This window comes from Mus caroli, chromosome 10, assembly GCF_900094665.2.
Source record: "Mus caroli chromosome 10, CAROLI_EIJ_v1.1, whole genome shotgun sequence".
In the NCBI taxonomy this organism is placed as follows: domain Eukaryota; kingdom Metazoa; phylum Chordata; class Mammalia; order Rodentia; family Muridae; genus Mus; species Mus caroli.
In genome coordinates this window covers 98,943,744-98,960,078 of record NC_034579.1, presented here as the reverse complement: position 1 = coordinate 98,960,078, position 16,335 = coordinate 98,943,744, and the positions used below count along the sequence as shown (strand labels likewise).

The 16,335-nt window shown below is 39.1% G+C and overlaps 1 protein-coding gene across 4 annotated transcripts in view; it reads left to right on the top strand.

Annotated features, from left to right (window-relative positions):
- The window catches only part of Mettl25 (methyltransferase like 25), a 74,387-nt gene that overhangs the window by 27,116 nt on the left and 30,936 nt on the right, over window positions 1–16,335 (top strand). For all 4 annotated transcript variants that reach the window (XM_029482673.1, XM_021173972.2, XM_029482671.1 and 1 more), the window contains 3 exons: window positions 11,114–11,208; window positions 14,035–14,064; window positions 15,017–15,090. In XM_029482673.1, the coding sequence (XP_029338533.1) occupies window positions 11,114–11,208; window positions 14,035–14,064; window positions 15,017–15,090 (199 nt within the window). The remainder of the gene's footprint in view (window positions 1–11,113; window positions 11,209–14,034; window positions 14,065–15,016; window positions 15,091–16,335) is intronic.

The window sequence follows — 16,335 nt, the reverse complement described above, 5'->3', positions numbered from 1 at the left end:
GACTGGTGTGAGATGGAATCTCAGGGTTGTTTTGATTTGCATTTCCCTGATGATTAAGGATGTTGAACATTTTTTCAGGTGCTTCTCAGCCATTCAGTATTCCTCAGGGGAGAATTCTTTGTTTAGCTCTGTACCTCATTTTTTAATGAAGTTATTTGAATTTCTGGAGTCCATCTTTGTGAGTTCTTTGTATATATTGGATATTATTCCCCTATCATGTTTAGGATTGGTAAAAGTCCTTTCCCAATCTGTTGGTGGCCTTTTTGTCTTATTGACGGTGTCTTTTGCCTTGCAGAAGCTTTGCGATTTTTTGAGGTCCCGTTTGTTGATTCTTGACCTTATAGCACAAGCCATTGCTGATGAACAGATATTTTATGTTATACATATAATAAACTAAACGGAGCTAAATAAGTGTACAACTGACAGCACTGTCCAGTATGCCAGGTGCTCTAACATCTCAGTTGTTACTGTCATGTAAGGACATTGAACATGTGTGCCTTAAACCCCATCTCATTCTTTTTTTCCCTATTCCTATAATAAAATACCCTGATAATAGCACATTAAGGGAGAAAGGACTTACTTCCCTTTTGGTTGCAGAGGGATACAGTATATCATGCAGCAGGCGGGGGCGGGGTCTTGGCAGCAGGAGCAGGAAGCTGGTAGGCTGGTCACATTGCATTCGCTCTTGGGGATCAGGGAGTAAACAGCAAGTGGAAACAGGTCTCAAAGCCTCAAGTCCCACCAAGTTGTCCTCTTCCTCTAGAAAGGCTCCACTTCCAAAAGGTTTCACAGTATGAGCTGGGAGCAAGTGTTCAACACGTGAGCCAGCGTGGGCCATTGCCCATTCCAACCACTGCATCTTCTCATAGTAGAGCTAGGTAAAAAAAAATGTATAAGAAACTCTTGAAGCACTGTTCAGCAGTCAGCTTGCCTAACTAGACTTCTCCTGTATATTTTTAGTGTCATGTCCTTGAGTAAATCAGTTTGCCTTGGGAGCTCTTTTGTAAATTAGTGAAAGAAGAGAAGTTAACTTTGAAGATCTTTGTCTCATAGCTGAAATGATTTTAGAAATTGAAATGATTGATCTGAATACAGCTGTCCAAAGCAGGTTAGTTAGTCTGAACTTATTTTATCTAACATTCTGACTTAGTTTCGTCTCATTTTCTTCATTACATTGGCTTTACATAACCAAATAACCGGTTTCCTGTCCTGATTCATTTGGTTGACACTGTGAAAGTTAACAATCTGCACCAGTTGTTACAGTGCACATAAATTCTCTGTTTCTCAAAATGTTCACGTTTGCTTTCTAAGAACTCAGTCTAACAATAATTTATAGCAAATACCTGTATGAGCTTTGACTTTCTTAGTCAGCAGTATTAAGTTTCATAGTTAGTTGGCAATTAGAAAATATCAGCACCTACCTCAGTCTCACCTGGAAAAAAGGGTCAGGCCTGAATGTTCTTAGTATTGTTCTCTGACAGTTATAAAGCAGGCAGATGAATTGTCCTGCCAAACTTGAGAGTTAACTATTTATATAGATTTTCTTATATAGTCCATCGCTTAAAAAAAAAAAAAAGCTGGACCTATGTCACAGAAAACTTTATGGCAGTTTGCATGGGTGAATGCAGATTTTTTTTAATGTATTTGGCATTCAGTGTGCAGTTTCTTTACACTAACAGCTGTATCTGATCTTCAGTCAGCTCCGTTTTCTACAACGTTGGCAATGATTTATTTTTTGCCCTAGGGCATCCTTTAGCTGTCTAACACTTTCTAGAAATGGATTTTTAATATACTTTTCTACTTTCTTACTTTAGTTTGCACCTCATTATTTTCTCCAACTAATATAAAATGTTTTTGAAGCGTATGTAGGGTAGGTTTAGTCAGCACAAAAGTCCATCCTATATGTTCATTCATAGTAAATAAAAGAAGACAAAAAATCTGAATAAACCTAAAACAAAATGTAATATATCTACTCATAATTAAGAAAGAAATAAACAAACAAACAGATGAAGGCAAGCTGTTAAGACAGCTTGGTTGGGAAAGAGCTTGCCACATAGCCTTGAGACCATGTGTTTGATTCCAGTGTGCACGAAACTGAGTTGTGGCAGGCACTTGTAATCTAGAGGCAGAGACAGCAGAATCCCTCTGGTTCACTGGCCAGAAGCCAGCCCAGTTAGTGAGCACCAGATCTCAGGGAGGGATCTATCTCAAAAAGAACACAAAGTGGCAGACTCTCGAGGGACAGCAAACTTGATCTCTGGTCTCCGTGTGTGTGCACCAGGACACAAATTGCACTTATATACAAAGCACACAAAACCCACAAAAGCAAGAGTAAGGGGAAATAATTTCAATTGTGAACATAATATTAAAGTTAATTGAGTTGACTGATAGACCTTAACAAAAACTAGTTTACAGTACACTGGACTTATGTGCACATCTGGATTTGGATACCTTAGAGAAAATGCTCTTAAATATATATTGGCTAAAAATACATTGCATTTCATGTCTTTTTTTTTTTTTCTGAGCAAATCATACACTAATTGTCTAAATTTCCTCCTTCATCTGAAATAACAAATAAAAGCACAGTCTAATCTATAGTATTTGTATGGGTTATTTCAAAAGTTCCATTATCTTAGTATAGTTTGGGTTTTAATAAAACACAGCTTCATACAGCAAAGGGAACCCCTGTCATACACAGTGATATTCCTCACTGGGGAGCTATCCTTCCAGCATTGACCAGAACAGCACAATGAGCTGTGCCAGTCTGAAGTCCTGAGGGAAAATACAACAGTCCTATCTGGACTACAGTCCACCACAAACATTCTCAATCTAGATGGAATGCTACATTTGTATACTTTCTCACTGTGCATGTTTGTATGTATAGACATATATATTTCCTTATCATTTACATATGTGTAGACTGAAATTATATATCCGCCTTGTACTCAAAACTGAAGAATAAGTGAAATCACAAAGCAGTGGGCATATAATACAGTGGTTCTGAACCTGTGGGTCACAACCCCTTTGGGGTGGTAGCATATCAGATATTTACATTACAAGTTATAACAATAGAAAAATTGTTCTGAAGAAGCACAAAATAATTTTACAGTTGGGGGTTACCACAAATGAGGAAGTGTATTAAAGGATCAGAGAATTTGGAAGGTTGAGAACCACTGATAAAATGGAATATTAAAGCTTAATAATAATATTAAATATTAATATTAAATAGAATATTCCTAGCTATAGGAATAACAAGCAGGAAAATGATTTCTTATATAGTGCTATATGCAGTGGTGCAGAAGTCAGATTCTCAAGTATTACATATACACTCAAAGAACCTTCATACACACATACATGATTTAAAGAATTAGTTCACATTGATTGTGGAAACTGAGAAGTCCCACATTAGAAAGAATGAAGACACTAAAAAGCCAATTGTATACATCCTACCCTGAGACTGAAGATCTAAGAACTTAGAGCACTGATGCAGACATCTGAGTCCAAAGTCAGAACTTGGGTGTCTCTGCTCAAGTAGTCAAGGAGAAAAAGACAGCCCAACCTTCTCCACTTCCTGCTCAGTTGTGGCCCCAGGGTATCGGGTGATTCCTCCTCACACCAGGGAACGAAGCTGCTTCGTTCACTCACTTTTCCAGTTTAAATTCCAGTCTCATGAAGACTGCACTGTAGACATATGCAGAGTAATGTTTAAGCACACACATGCACATCTCCAGTTTAAATTCCAGTCTCATGAAGACTGCACTGTAGACATATNCAGAGTAATGTTTAAGCACACACATGCACATCTTGAAGCACCATCAAGTTAGCATCAACTTGACATTTCCCAGAGAGAAAGAAATCAGAAACAGCACAGTGTTCTTTTCCTATTATCCTGATGGGGAAAGGAGCATTTTGCCATTGTGGTTAGCCCTTTAAAATACTCCTTGAAGCAAAAGCAGATTTTTTGGAATCTGTATCTTAGGGACTTAAAGGTCCTTAACACATTTACAGAATGAAACCACAACATTGAGCATGTGGCCATTATGCTGTCTTGAGATCTAGGATCTGTGTCTAGTAACCCCTTTCCAACTAGAATCATTTAGCGTTTGCATTTAAAGTCTCTTTTAAAGATTCCAAAATTTTATACTAATTCTGCACAAGATAGTAGGGACCCTTTTTAAACTTACTTTTTATTTATTTTTTATCTACAGTGAATAAAATTTATTCATACATGTTATATTCTTTATTATGCTATAATATTTATAGATATATACAATCATGATTATCCATTTAGTTTTAACATATTTGAGGAAGCAGTAGCTCATTATTACTTGAGAAGTCATAGCAGTCTTCATATTAAATTTATTTTTAGGTGATGTTTTCAGTGCTATTTGAATCAGCCTTAATAAACGGAGATCATTAATGCAGGTGGAAATAATAAACAGCTGTAGAAAGTATTAGGACAGGCTATAGGAATATTGGCACAAGATAGAAGATAACTAGCCAACAATATGATAGGAAGAGAATTTAACCTACAAATAAGAGACAGTGGTATCATAGAACCCAGATGCCATACCACTCTGAACACGTCCAACCTCGTCTGATCTCGGAAGCTAAGCAGAGTCAGTTAGTACTTGGATAGGAGACAAGACTGCTTTAAGGAGAAAGTATCAAAAACAGCTAAAGAGTCCTAGTAAGAAATCAATCGACATCCACAGTATAGTTTCCTTTTAGCTAGCTAACGTGCAGAGACCCAGTTTGAGGACTCAGGGTGGACAGGGGTGAAGAGTACTTGCTTCCCTTATAGATGAGCCGGGTTAGGTTCACATTACCGTCTCAAGTAACTCACAGGTGCCCATAATACCAGTTCTAGCGGATGAGCTCTCTCTTCCTTCCTTCGACACCTGTGCACATCTGTATGCATTTGGCATACACAAAAGCACACATACATACACACACACACACACACACACACGCACGCAGACACACATGGATAAAAATGTAAATAACTCTTGGGAAAAAAGACTCAATTTCTATTGAGTTTATGGCATATATGCCAATGATGAGGAAAACAGGTGTTGAAGTGGCCTAGCTAGGTGTCCGTCCCCTTGAGATAATAGTATTCCTAAGATAGAGGATAAACCTGACAAGAAGGAAGTAAATGGTGGTTTTGCTATAAGAAAGTAAATAGGTGCTGCATGTCAGTCAAGAGCTAATGAAGATGAGTGGGAAAGTAAAACTCTGTCTTACAGAAGGAAATAATAGGAAATGATAGCATGGAAGAGACAAAGGTAACAAGGGCTACAGATGCCCAACTTAAATAAAATGTTATGAGAACATGTCTAACAGAAGTGGTGAACTGTGGCTTTCATTTGAGATATAACGGCCTTATTCTTCACAGGAGTCTGGGTGAATCTGATAAATGACTTCCAAAGACAATGTTTAACATTTACACAGAAGGCCTTCACTGAGATGTTCAGTTATATCCACATACTGTGTTCAAAGAACTGAGTTGTGATGGCACTATGATCTCAACAACTAAGGAAACAGAGGCAACTTCAGAGAACGTCACAGCAATGTCCCGTCTATTCGAAGGATGTGGTTTCACAGAACCCCAGTCAATGGCAACAGTCTTATAGGTGTTTTAAGTAGGGATTCGGGGATCCAGGGCATACATTAAGACTGTACTTCAGTCCTTTATAGTTTGCTCTCCCTCTGTCTTTCCCATTCCTATTCCCCCTCGTCCCTCCCTCCCTCCTCCCTTCCTCCCCTCCTCTTCCTCCTCCTCCTCTTCCTCTTCCTCTTCCTCCTCCTTCTTCTTCTTTTCTCTCTCTCTCTCTTTCTCTCCCTTCCTCTCTCTCTCTCTCCCTTCCCCCCCTCTCTGTGCGTGTGTGTGTGTGTGTGTGTGTGTGTGTGTTGGTTAATTTCAACTGTTCACACATCATATGAGCACAATATTTCAATTTAGGGATTGTCTATATCCAATTGACCTATGGGCATGCCTTGGTGGGAGGGGTTTATCTTAGTTATGAATAGACCTAGCCTATTGTAGGTGTTATTATTCCCTGGTTTGTGTCCCTGGACTGTATAAGAGAAGAGGAGAGGGGTAGTTAAGTACTAAGCTCACAGACAACGTGGATGCATCTGATTCTCTTTGCTCTTGGCTCTGGCTGTAGTGTAAATAGCTGTTTAAGTTCCTACATTGGCTTTCATCAATGATAGACTGTAACATGGTAGTGTAAGCCATATAAACCCTCTCCTCCTAGAAGTTGCTTTAGATCATGGTGTTTTATCACAGCAACAGAAAGGAAAGTAGTCCAAATGGTTTAAGGTGAGACTGTCTTCCATGCAGCTAGAGTTACCTCTGCTTGGCCTTCATTGTAATAGTACTAACTTTATGTATTCTAACAAGTACACCCTTCTTCTGTCCTCACTTTATGAGTACAAGTTAGGAAACGTGAAGTTCTTTAATCGCCTTGCTTTTCCAGTGATAGTTTCTTATGCTGGATGCTCTCTAACTGGCTGTCATGCTGAATCATCCAAAAGCATGGACAGTTTTGGGTGTACCTCACAAGCCTTTTCTTTATTACCAAAAGGAGCTTGGGAAATCAGAGAATTCTCTGTTGCCTCAAGAAAAGTCCCTTCCCTATACCACAAGACTCTGCCTTACTACTGTCGATCTCAGGAATAATCCCATCAGACCTTATATCCCATCCTAGACCTTAACACCCCGTCTTTAGTGGGGTGTCATGACTCACACTTTTAAAAACCCAGAACTTAAAAGGCTGATGCAAGTGAAGCTCTGAAAGTTCAATGCAATCCTGGACTCTATAGTGAGTTCCAAAACAGCCAGAGCCATAGAGGAAGACCCGGTCTCAAAACTACCAAAAAACCAAACAAGCACCACCTACACACTCCAAAAAGGACGGGGGAGGGGGAGAGAGAGAGAAGGGGGGAGAGAGAGGAGAGAGGAGAGAGAGAGAGAGAGAGAGAGAGAGAGAGAGAGAGAGAGAGAGAGAGAAGAAAGACCCAAAAGCACCAGTTAAGTTTCTTTTAAGACTCTACTGAATAATTAATTATACATATCTCCCACTTCTCAACTACAAAGTCCTACTACTGCAGACGTGCAGTCTCTCAATTTCAGAAGTACCAGAGCTATGACTATATGGAGCATCCGCTCTTAGCGCTCTTTTATTTTTTTTACATAATGAAAACCCGTCATTTCCCCTGAAGAAATACACATTCCCTAGCAGTACCTATTCTCTAGTTTGGGATAATTGTAAGCCACTCAAGGCATGTGATATGCCAGGCCCCTCCCTAAGGACCTCCAACCATGAGTTTCTACCCATAGTACATTCCAGCTTCCCTACCTCCTAGGCCCTGGTCCACCCTACAGAGTGAAAAGCCCAAGCTCTAGACTTAAAAATCCACCAGTCCTCACTCCGAAAAGCTCCACTCCCCAAGAAACACTAAATAAACGCTGCCTTCCACCCCACTCTCTGCTGCTGCTTCCCGATTAGAGACAGCCACCCTCCTGGGTCTGTCCCAATAAATCTCTGTGAGGTGTGTTGTACAGTTGTGTATTCCGTGGCTTCCAACCACCAGGATACCTTTTCCTTTAGAGCTGTTACACTGTGGGGAAGCCTTTCCCCTAGAGCTGCACCGCTTGCAATAATTACCTCCTTATAGCTCATTGTTAACTGCAGGATTATGTCTGTGGCCTAAAGCCTTGTAAGGAGGCAACCCAGAGACTTGATGTTTACAGCCACAGTAATTTATTATTTCTCCCAGCTCCTTCCTATAGTTAAGAGGTTAGGGAATAACTTGGCTATGAGTTTCTTACTCTTAACTTTTTTGCCCTGATAATAATATACCCCTTCCAAGGTTTGTTTTGTTTTGTTTCTAGAAATTCTGTATTCTTTTCAATCTAGCATTAAGTAATTTTTTACAGTCTTAGTTTGATTTACCACTCTACGAGAGTCTGTTTACCTATTCCCAGGCAAGTAAACATCCTTTTGTTCTTGATCGCACTGCAGAGCAGTTGTGCCTTTCATTATAAAACCATTGTTTGGAGGTTGGAGTAGTTTAAAAATGTATTTGTAGTTTTTTCATTTTATTTCACGTAATATATTCTGATTACATGTTTCCTTCCTTCCCAGTGCCTCCCTACCTCCCTTCCCATCTGGGTCCACCACCTCCTTTCCGTCTCTGATTAGAAAAAACAGAAACAGGTTTCAAAGGGATAATATGAAAATCAGTATTATAAAATAAAAAACAAACTATCGTTTGCACCTCAGGAACCCCATAAAAACACTATGAAAGCCATATTATATATAGAAAGGACTTTATAGTAGAGGGTATGTGTGTAAAATTTAAAAAAAAAAAAAAAAAAAAAAAAAAGGAAAAGGAAAAGACCAGACATGACAGAATGATACAGGGATCTTGCAACGATACTGTTGAGTTTGTTTTCTCTTTCCATCTAGTGATGGACATGCCTCCTGCCAGCCTGCCCTAAAAGGGAGCTTGTTTCCCCTGTGAGACACTCATGGAGAAAACTAAATTTTCATTTGCAAGTGGTTATCAACAGAGATTTCTTCTGAGTTAGTGCCCACTTGTCCTTTCAGCTCTACAACCCCATCTGGTGCAGAACCCTGTAAGCCTTGTGCGTGCTGCCTCCATTTCCGTGAGTCCATATACACAGAGAGTCTTCGGATTTGACAGCCTTCTCTTCCTGGTGTTGTCTGTTTCTGCTGGCTCTTCTACTCTTTGTGCTTTTGCTTCCTCCATTTGGAGCTCTCTGACCCTGGAGAGGAGGGATGAACACATCCCATTAAAGACCGAATGTTCCAAGGCCTCACTTTCTGCACAGTGTGTGTCTATGTGTCTCCACATTTGTTCCCATCTACTGCAGGAGGAAGCTTCTCTGGTGAAGGCTGAACAAGGCACTGAGATTTGAGTATAGCAACATGGCATTAGGAGTTGTTTCATTTCTCCTTTTTAAATAACAGTAGTATTGGGTTTTACCCTAGGTCTCTGGCTATCTATGTAGACTCAGGTTCTTGGTAACCCAAGCAGTGTGGTGTATGCTGGGTTCCATCTAATGGAGTAGACCTTAAGTCAAATCAGAAACTGGTTGGTTACCCCTACAGGCTTTGTGCCACCATTGCCCTAGCATGGAAGACATGCTAGGACATCAGTGTAGATCAAAGACTTTGTGGCTAGGTTGGTATTCCTAGTTCTCCTTTGGTAGCATGCAGGGTGGCTTCCCTGGGAATGGAGGCAGAGAGTGAGGAGGGTACAGAACCAGGAATAAGACTAGAGGATTGGATATGGTGGAGAGGAGAGAGTGGAGGTTTGAAACTCACCTATCTGCCCCACAGACCTATTTCTCTCCTTGGGAGGCTTGGCTGGTGGGTACCAGGAGATGCCTGCTGAAGTGGAAGGCTGGAATAGAGTGAGGTGTGAGGGGAAGGAAGTGTGGAGAAGATCTGTGGTCTACTGAGATGGGGGTGGGCAGGATGCTCCAGCAGGGAGGTGGTCTGCTGCAGAGCTGGGATGAGAGTGGGAGTGGATTTAGAGGAAAGGAGAGCGAGCTGAGGATCTACAGTGAGCTTGCTTACCTACTTTCCTTGGGAGTTGGAGCTTCTTTGTTTTGGGGGCAGCAGTGGATCTCTTTTGTTTCAAGTTAAGAAGAATTAACTGTGATAATCCTTCCATTAAGCAATATCACATTTAACTCATAAAAACTTGAGCAAGGCTCAAACCATTTTTCCAGGTAATCGTGAAAATAGAAGTGGTTCAGGGATCACTGCAGGCTGGGGAGGCCTCAGAGGCTGCATGACTCAGAAGCAGCTGCGGTGAGGTGGCTCCGGAGTGTGCATTGCCATCCTGGGTCTCTGAAACCATGGACTCTGCAGGCACACTGCCCGGTGACAGTGTGCAAACCAGCATGCTCTCTTCACGTGGCTAGGCCCGGTTTCCCCCTCTGAAACCTAGGAAGACTCGCATATCCAGTTCATAGAATTGCTACAGAGACATTGCACATTGGTACGTTTCAAGCACTCACGGGACTACTTCCTAGTATTGAATACCACGTCAGTACTAGAATTATATGTGTACTCCAGCTCTGAAGGTAGGAGAGTCAAACTTTGAGTCTGGCTTTTGGTAAGCTTTGTTAATGAATTTTAATTTAATACTTCAATGATTTATTATGCACATAAAATTTAAATTTTATCTCTTTTAATCAAAATTTACCCAATCTTTCATAGGACAGGCATTTCTCAGTAGAATAAACCTCTATTGCATTTTCTTTAAAGATTTTTTTTCGAGTTTTTGGTTTTCCTTAATCCAAAAACAATGTATGTTTATCTCAATTTTCAATTATTTGTCATAATTTTAATTACATTAATATTTGTTTCTGAGATCTCAATTTAAAATACAAATAGTTTCTCTGTCTTCCCAAAGTATAGTGGTTTTGTCCACATAAGGTGTTTGAGCCTTGGCTAGTTGTATACATCTGAGTTAGTTGGCAGTAGAAATGTTGGTTTTTGTTGTCCTTGTTTGAACCACATAAGTGCAGTTGAGCCAAATGGCAGTGCACAAAAACCATTATGCTTTCTTAAGCAAAGGAAAAATAAGAGCCCATACAGCTGTTCCGTTCCAGAAAAGGGACCACAGTGCCAGGAAGGATGATGCTCCAGTGCTGTCAGGAGTGGAGTCATACTATTCTTCAGGAAATTGCAGCTGTTGTATTTTCTTCCTCTTAGAAAGATGGGTCCACAATAAATGTCTAGTGTGTCATTAGTTGTCTCCTATGGTTACACGGAGTAGGAAGACTGTTGAATTTTAAGTTGTTTTTGCTAAATCTTATATAAATAGTTTTTGGCAAATTGGTTAATATGAGATCTGAAGCTGAACCACGAGGTAGCTGTTGTTAAGCAAATACATTTGGTAACATTAACAAGCTGTCAGTTGACAAACTTGGAATGCACTGTTAAACATCTTGTCACCACTTCATTTTCATCACTGTTTGACTGCCTCTCTCTCAGGAGATTATTTATGGCCCCTGGAAGAGGAAGGATTTTATTTAAATGATCCTTATTTTTCCCATCTGCAGGATATGCTAAGGAAAACTGGGGGTTTCCAATGTGCCACTATCTGAAAGAGGAGAGATGGTGCTGCGGCCGTAATTCGAGAATGTCAGCATGTTTGGTACGTCTGTTCCCTAGAAAACACAAGAACTTTATCCAGATCTTATGGAATTCATTATTTTTGGCAACTGTTGTTTAATAACCACCTATGTTCCTGAACATTGCAATTTGTGAAAAATATGATAGAGGTATGAACTAGGTATGCTATTCTCTGATTACTTCAGGTAATTGTTTTCACATCTCCATTATTACTAGGAATTACTAGGTAACCAATTCTATGAACTAAGTATGCTAGTCTTCCTACGTTTCAGATAGGGAAACCAGGCATAGCCATGTGAAGAGAGCATCCATTTTACATGCAGCATCATAGAAAAGTTTACACATGGCTGTTTTATTTATGATATGAAGTGCATCAACTACAGGTCTTAAACATAGAATTAGTTCAGTATTTTATTATATATAGCTTCACAGTGTCTATATATTTGTAAAAGTCTTTTCATAATCTAATTTTTAATAGAATAGGAAATTATTAAACTGTTTAATTTAGTCAAAAATGTTATTTTGTTTGATTTAAATGGTGTCCCTAGATGTAGAACATTTTAGCCCTTGGCATTATTTATTTGTCCATGTTGTCATGTGAGTTTACAGAAGGGCAAGCTAAATGTTAAAGGTGAGTATTTGCCACCAGAAAGCTTCAGTGATGCAATTAGTTTGGAAAAATGAATCTAGAAAACTAAATTATAGAATGAAGATCATAATTAATATTATAGTATTATATTCTTAAATACTCTGAGCATAGTGCTCTTACCACACACATACACACAAAAACATACAATAATAGAGATGTGAAATGGCTTAGCTGAACTAATCCTTTCGCTAGGTGTATGTGGGCATCACAACGTGTTGGTTTACATAAGCATAGAGTAAGTTTTAAAAATGAGATCTAGTTGGTCGAACAATTTGCTCAATGTCCAACCACTGAAGAAATGAACTCTTCCACACCCATTGTCTCTACATTACTGCTCTGCTATTGCGTGCATGCAACTGACTACGGAGGTTTTGTATTCTGTGAATAGCTTAGAGATCTATTTTTTCTCAGATAATAATTTTCTTATGAAGCACATTTAACATACTTCTCTGGAAATTTCTCTTTTTCATTCTATGTGTACATGAAACACACTGAGACTATTGTTAGAATAGCTGTCATCCTTGGAAGGTCCTGACCATGGAACGATGCTCACCAGGCGTGTACCTAAAGGCAGGACATTGAAATAGAGTTTTTCAGGGAGTTAACTTGATGAACATTTGTTTTGTAACATACATGGAAGCACCTTTCCATATGGTGAGCATCCCCCACCTGATCTCTGGCATGAGAAACAGAGGTATGATTAATGGGTTAAATAACAAGGTTAGCTTATAATCACTTGCTAACTAGCCTCCCAGTCTCAGGTAAGCTACTGATCATGATCAGGCCAGTGACTTTGTGTGTACATATAAACTGCACTTACACAAGATAGTCTGTAGAGTCCATTTTCATTCTAAACGTGTTTGTTTCAGTTATAGCTGAAAACCTATTATGGAAACCTAGACACCTGAAGCAAAACAGAGAGATTTAAAATATTAGTAGCAAGCTTACGCAGCTCAGTTATACTTTATCTGTCCTCTGTTTGGAGTGTTTCTAATTGAAATTTTAAAACAAAATTTTAGTTAAATACTTAACATCCAATAAATGCGGAAATGCATGTCTAAGAAATGAAAAGTTTTATAAAGGCTTATTCCATATATAAATTATATGGTAAATATCATATATTCAATATGATTATTAAAAGAATTAGGGTATACTTTTATAAAATATCTGAGTTCTTAAGTATAAATGTAAAATCAATAATATAGGTTTGTAGAAGTGTGCTATAGTGCTGTATTAATTATCTTTATGTCACTGTGACTGTAGTCCCTAACAGTAATAATGTAAGAAAGCTTTCTTTTGGCTCACAGTTTTAGGGGGTCTCAGTCCATTGTGGCAGAGAAGGCAGAATGAGGCAGCCCAGTTCATGTTAGTGAGGGCATAGTGTTCACACCACTGCACATCTGGACGCAAAGCCACCATGACTCTCCAGAGACTGGGTGTGACCTTCAAACGTCCATCAGTAGTATTAATTTCCCCCGGCTGACTGTCTCTGACATGGTCTACAGCCTCCCAAAATAATGCCAGCAAGCATTCAGAACACATATTGACACTGCACACTTCTAACAAGTTCCATTTCTTCTGACACTAGACAGATGAAAATGTGCTTTAAATTCATACAACGTGCAGGTAATATTTTTCCTCTAAAATACTCTTCTACTTACAATCTGTTCATGCTTTTTTGGGAAAGATGGAATTAACAGATCGAGGGGGAAGCTTCCTGGTAGAATACCTGCTTAGTTAAGAACAAGAACCTGGGTTTAATTCCCAATGCTGCAGGAAAACTTAAAAAAATGGAATTGCATGTCCCATAAAGTGTAAGATATCACAAAGCAATTTATAAATCCATCTATGAGTGTGCCGTGCATAAGAGCAACTGTGGATTTAGTTACCTAATGATACTAAACACCAGCTAGACTCTGCCATTTCCTGCTAATGCCTCCTACAATTCAGAATGTATAATCAGAATATGAATGTGTTTTTATATATGACACATTTCCATTATAAATTAGTCCTAATTTATACAAGGGTATGAGGTAACATTCTTTAACAATATTCATGCTTTTAACTATGTAAACTTCTGTGTTATCACTTAATTAATCTTTTTGATTGTCACTATTGCAAATCCTTGTAGAGGATATTTACAAATCTCCTAAGACTCAATATGTCAGCAGACTTTGTCTTGTTTCTTTCTTCTTTCAGGCATTGGAGCGGGTTGCAGTTGGCCAAGGGGTAAGTGAAAGTGTTTAACGTAGCTAACGAACGAATGTGGTTTTTCTCAAGCCCTCTTCAGACCTGACCTGTTGTTGAACTTGAAACCTGGTGGGGTTTAATAAATAACACCTCCTCTTGTCATCGCTGCACATTCAAGTGTATACATGCGCCGTGTGTTTAAAGTAATGTGAACTTTCAGCATGATACATGAAGGTTTGAGGAAAATTTACCCTTTGCCCTCATCCTATGTGTCACACACAAAATACATGTGTCAGAGGGTACACACTCGTGTTTTTTCCTCATTTAAAATACACTGTAAGTGTTAGGTGGATTGATTACTTGTGAAAAAAGAAAAGTCAGTTGTGACACATCTAGTTCATTCCTAGGCCAGCCAAGCACAGGCAGCGTAGGAAATGTTGACTGTCTTCCCCTCCCTCCCATCTGGACTCCACAGGATCAAGTAGACGAGTTATTCCAAGAATGAGCACTGGAAGGGACTGGTAACTCCCTTCATTTCTCTTGGGAAACGACTGTAAAGCTTTATTTGCTCATGAGAGATAAACTTGAGAATAATAGTTGGTTTTGTCCTGTTTGTTTTTCTCTGTGAACTTTATTTATGTATATTACCTTGTTTAAAATGCAAATGCATCTCATACAGTCTGTTGTTACTCTCATTCAACTCTTTTATTCTTTATAAAATATACATTTATTTACAAAGGATCTTTTTATAGTATATGTATATATTAATATGAAGGAGAAATTGTCATCTACTCTGTAGCTATGCCAACAAAAAGTGAAGAACTTTGTAAGCAATTTATAACTAACAATATTTCAAACAAGTAAATTTACCAAAACACTTGGCATTTCCGTAGGTCAGGCTTGTAATGCTTACTAGACCCCCAAGTCTCTACTGTTAATTTTGTTTCTGAGTTTCATTTATTTTTATGCACATATCTGCATTTTTTTTCAGCTGCCTACTGAATCACTCTTCTATCGTGCTGTTCTTCAGAATATTATTAAGGATTATTATGGCATCAGCAAATGGTATGAGAATTTTATTTTGTCATTTTTGCTGGGACCCAGAGATAGTTTACCTATAACATGAAATACCTTTGGTTCAATACCAAGCAACCAAAAAATGAGTATATAAATAAAATATCTGTGTTATATTTTTAGATGAGAGTCTTTTTTTTAATATTTGGTAGCTTAGAAAAAATAAATTATAATTAGTTTAGTTTGTTTATTCTTTAAAAAAACATTTTGGAGAGAGAGCATTGAGTTTATTAATGATTAATAAAGGATAATCAGTGTGGCCCAGAGTTGGCCCAAGCAAAGAGGAGCAAGAGTGTCCCTAACCTTAGGTACATTTCAGCACCTGCAGCAGTGGAATGAGAGTGCCAGCCTCGGGTTTTCCACAAGCAAGAGTGTGATCGTAAAAGTAAAGCAAACGCACAATGTCTGGCAGTTGGAAGTGAGGAGATAGATACTGTCCTTCCGTTAGTAAAAGCTTGTTCTGTTATATTAAAGGGCTTGGATAATCCTTCCAGTGCTGCTTTATAACTAAAGTAGATTTTTCCATTTCCCTTCATGGTGACACACCCTGACACTCAGATATTACATGAGAGTCCATCAGAAACCCAAGAAATCCATGATTCAGCTGTTCTCAAACCAAGGTATTGGGTGGCCAAACAGAAAGACTTTTGAAGGCAAATACCTGGGTTTACAGGCTTCCATTGAGTGGATTTTAAAATGGACAGGGCATCTTGTGATGTGGCTGAGCTCCTGGGACCACAGAGCAGAAAGATGCAGTGAGGAGAAGTAGGGCCCGGAGGGTGAAGGGTGTGTGCTTCAGTGTTGGGGAAGATGGTGCAATGACTTGTGAACATACTCAACCCGTTGTCTTCCTTCTCCTATACCCATCATTTGCCACTTCCCCCTTTCCCCACGTCAAGGTTAATTTGTGTTGCCCAAATCATCTTGGATGTGTGTCCATACAGTGGAGTGTAGTTGACTAGCCAGACAGGGACTACACTAACTAAACTAACTAACTAACTAGCACGTGACAAGTGCTGATAGTCCTCAGTTAGGGGTGGAGCTTTGTGCCCAGTTACCCCTCTCCATACTAGAATTTAGTCTGGCTGCATGGTCTTGTGTATATTGTCATGGCTACTATAAGTTTATTTGTTTCATAATCTCTGTTAGTTTCACTGTGTCCCTGTTTAGTTTCTGTTTCCATGATCTGTCCATTGGTGAAAGTGGTGTGTTGAAGTCTCCCACTATTATTGTGTG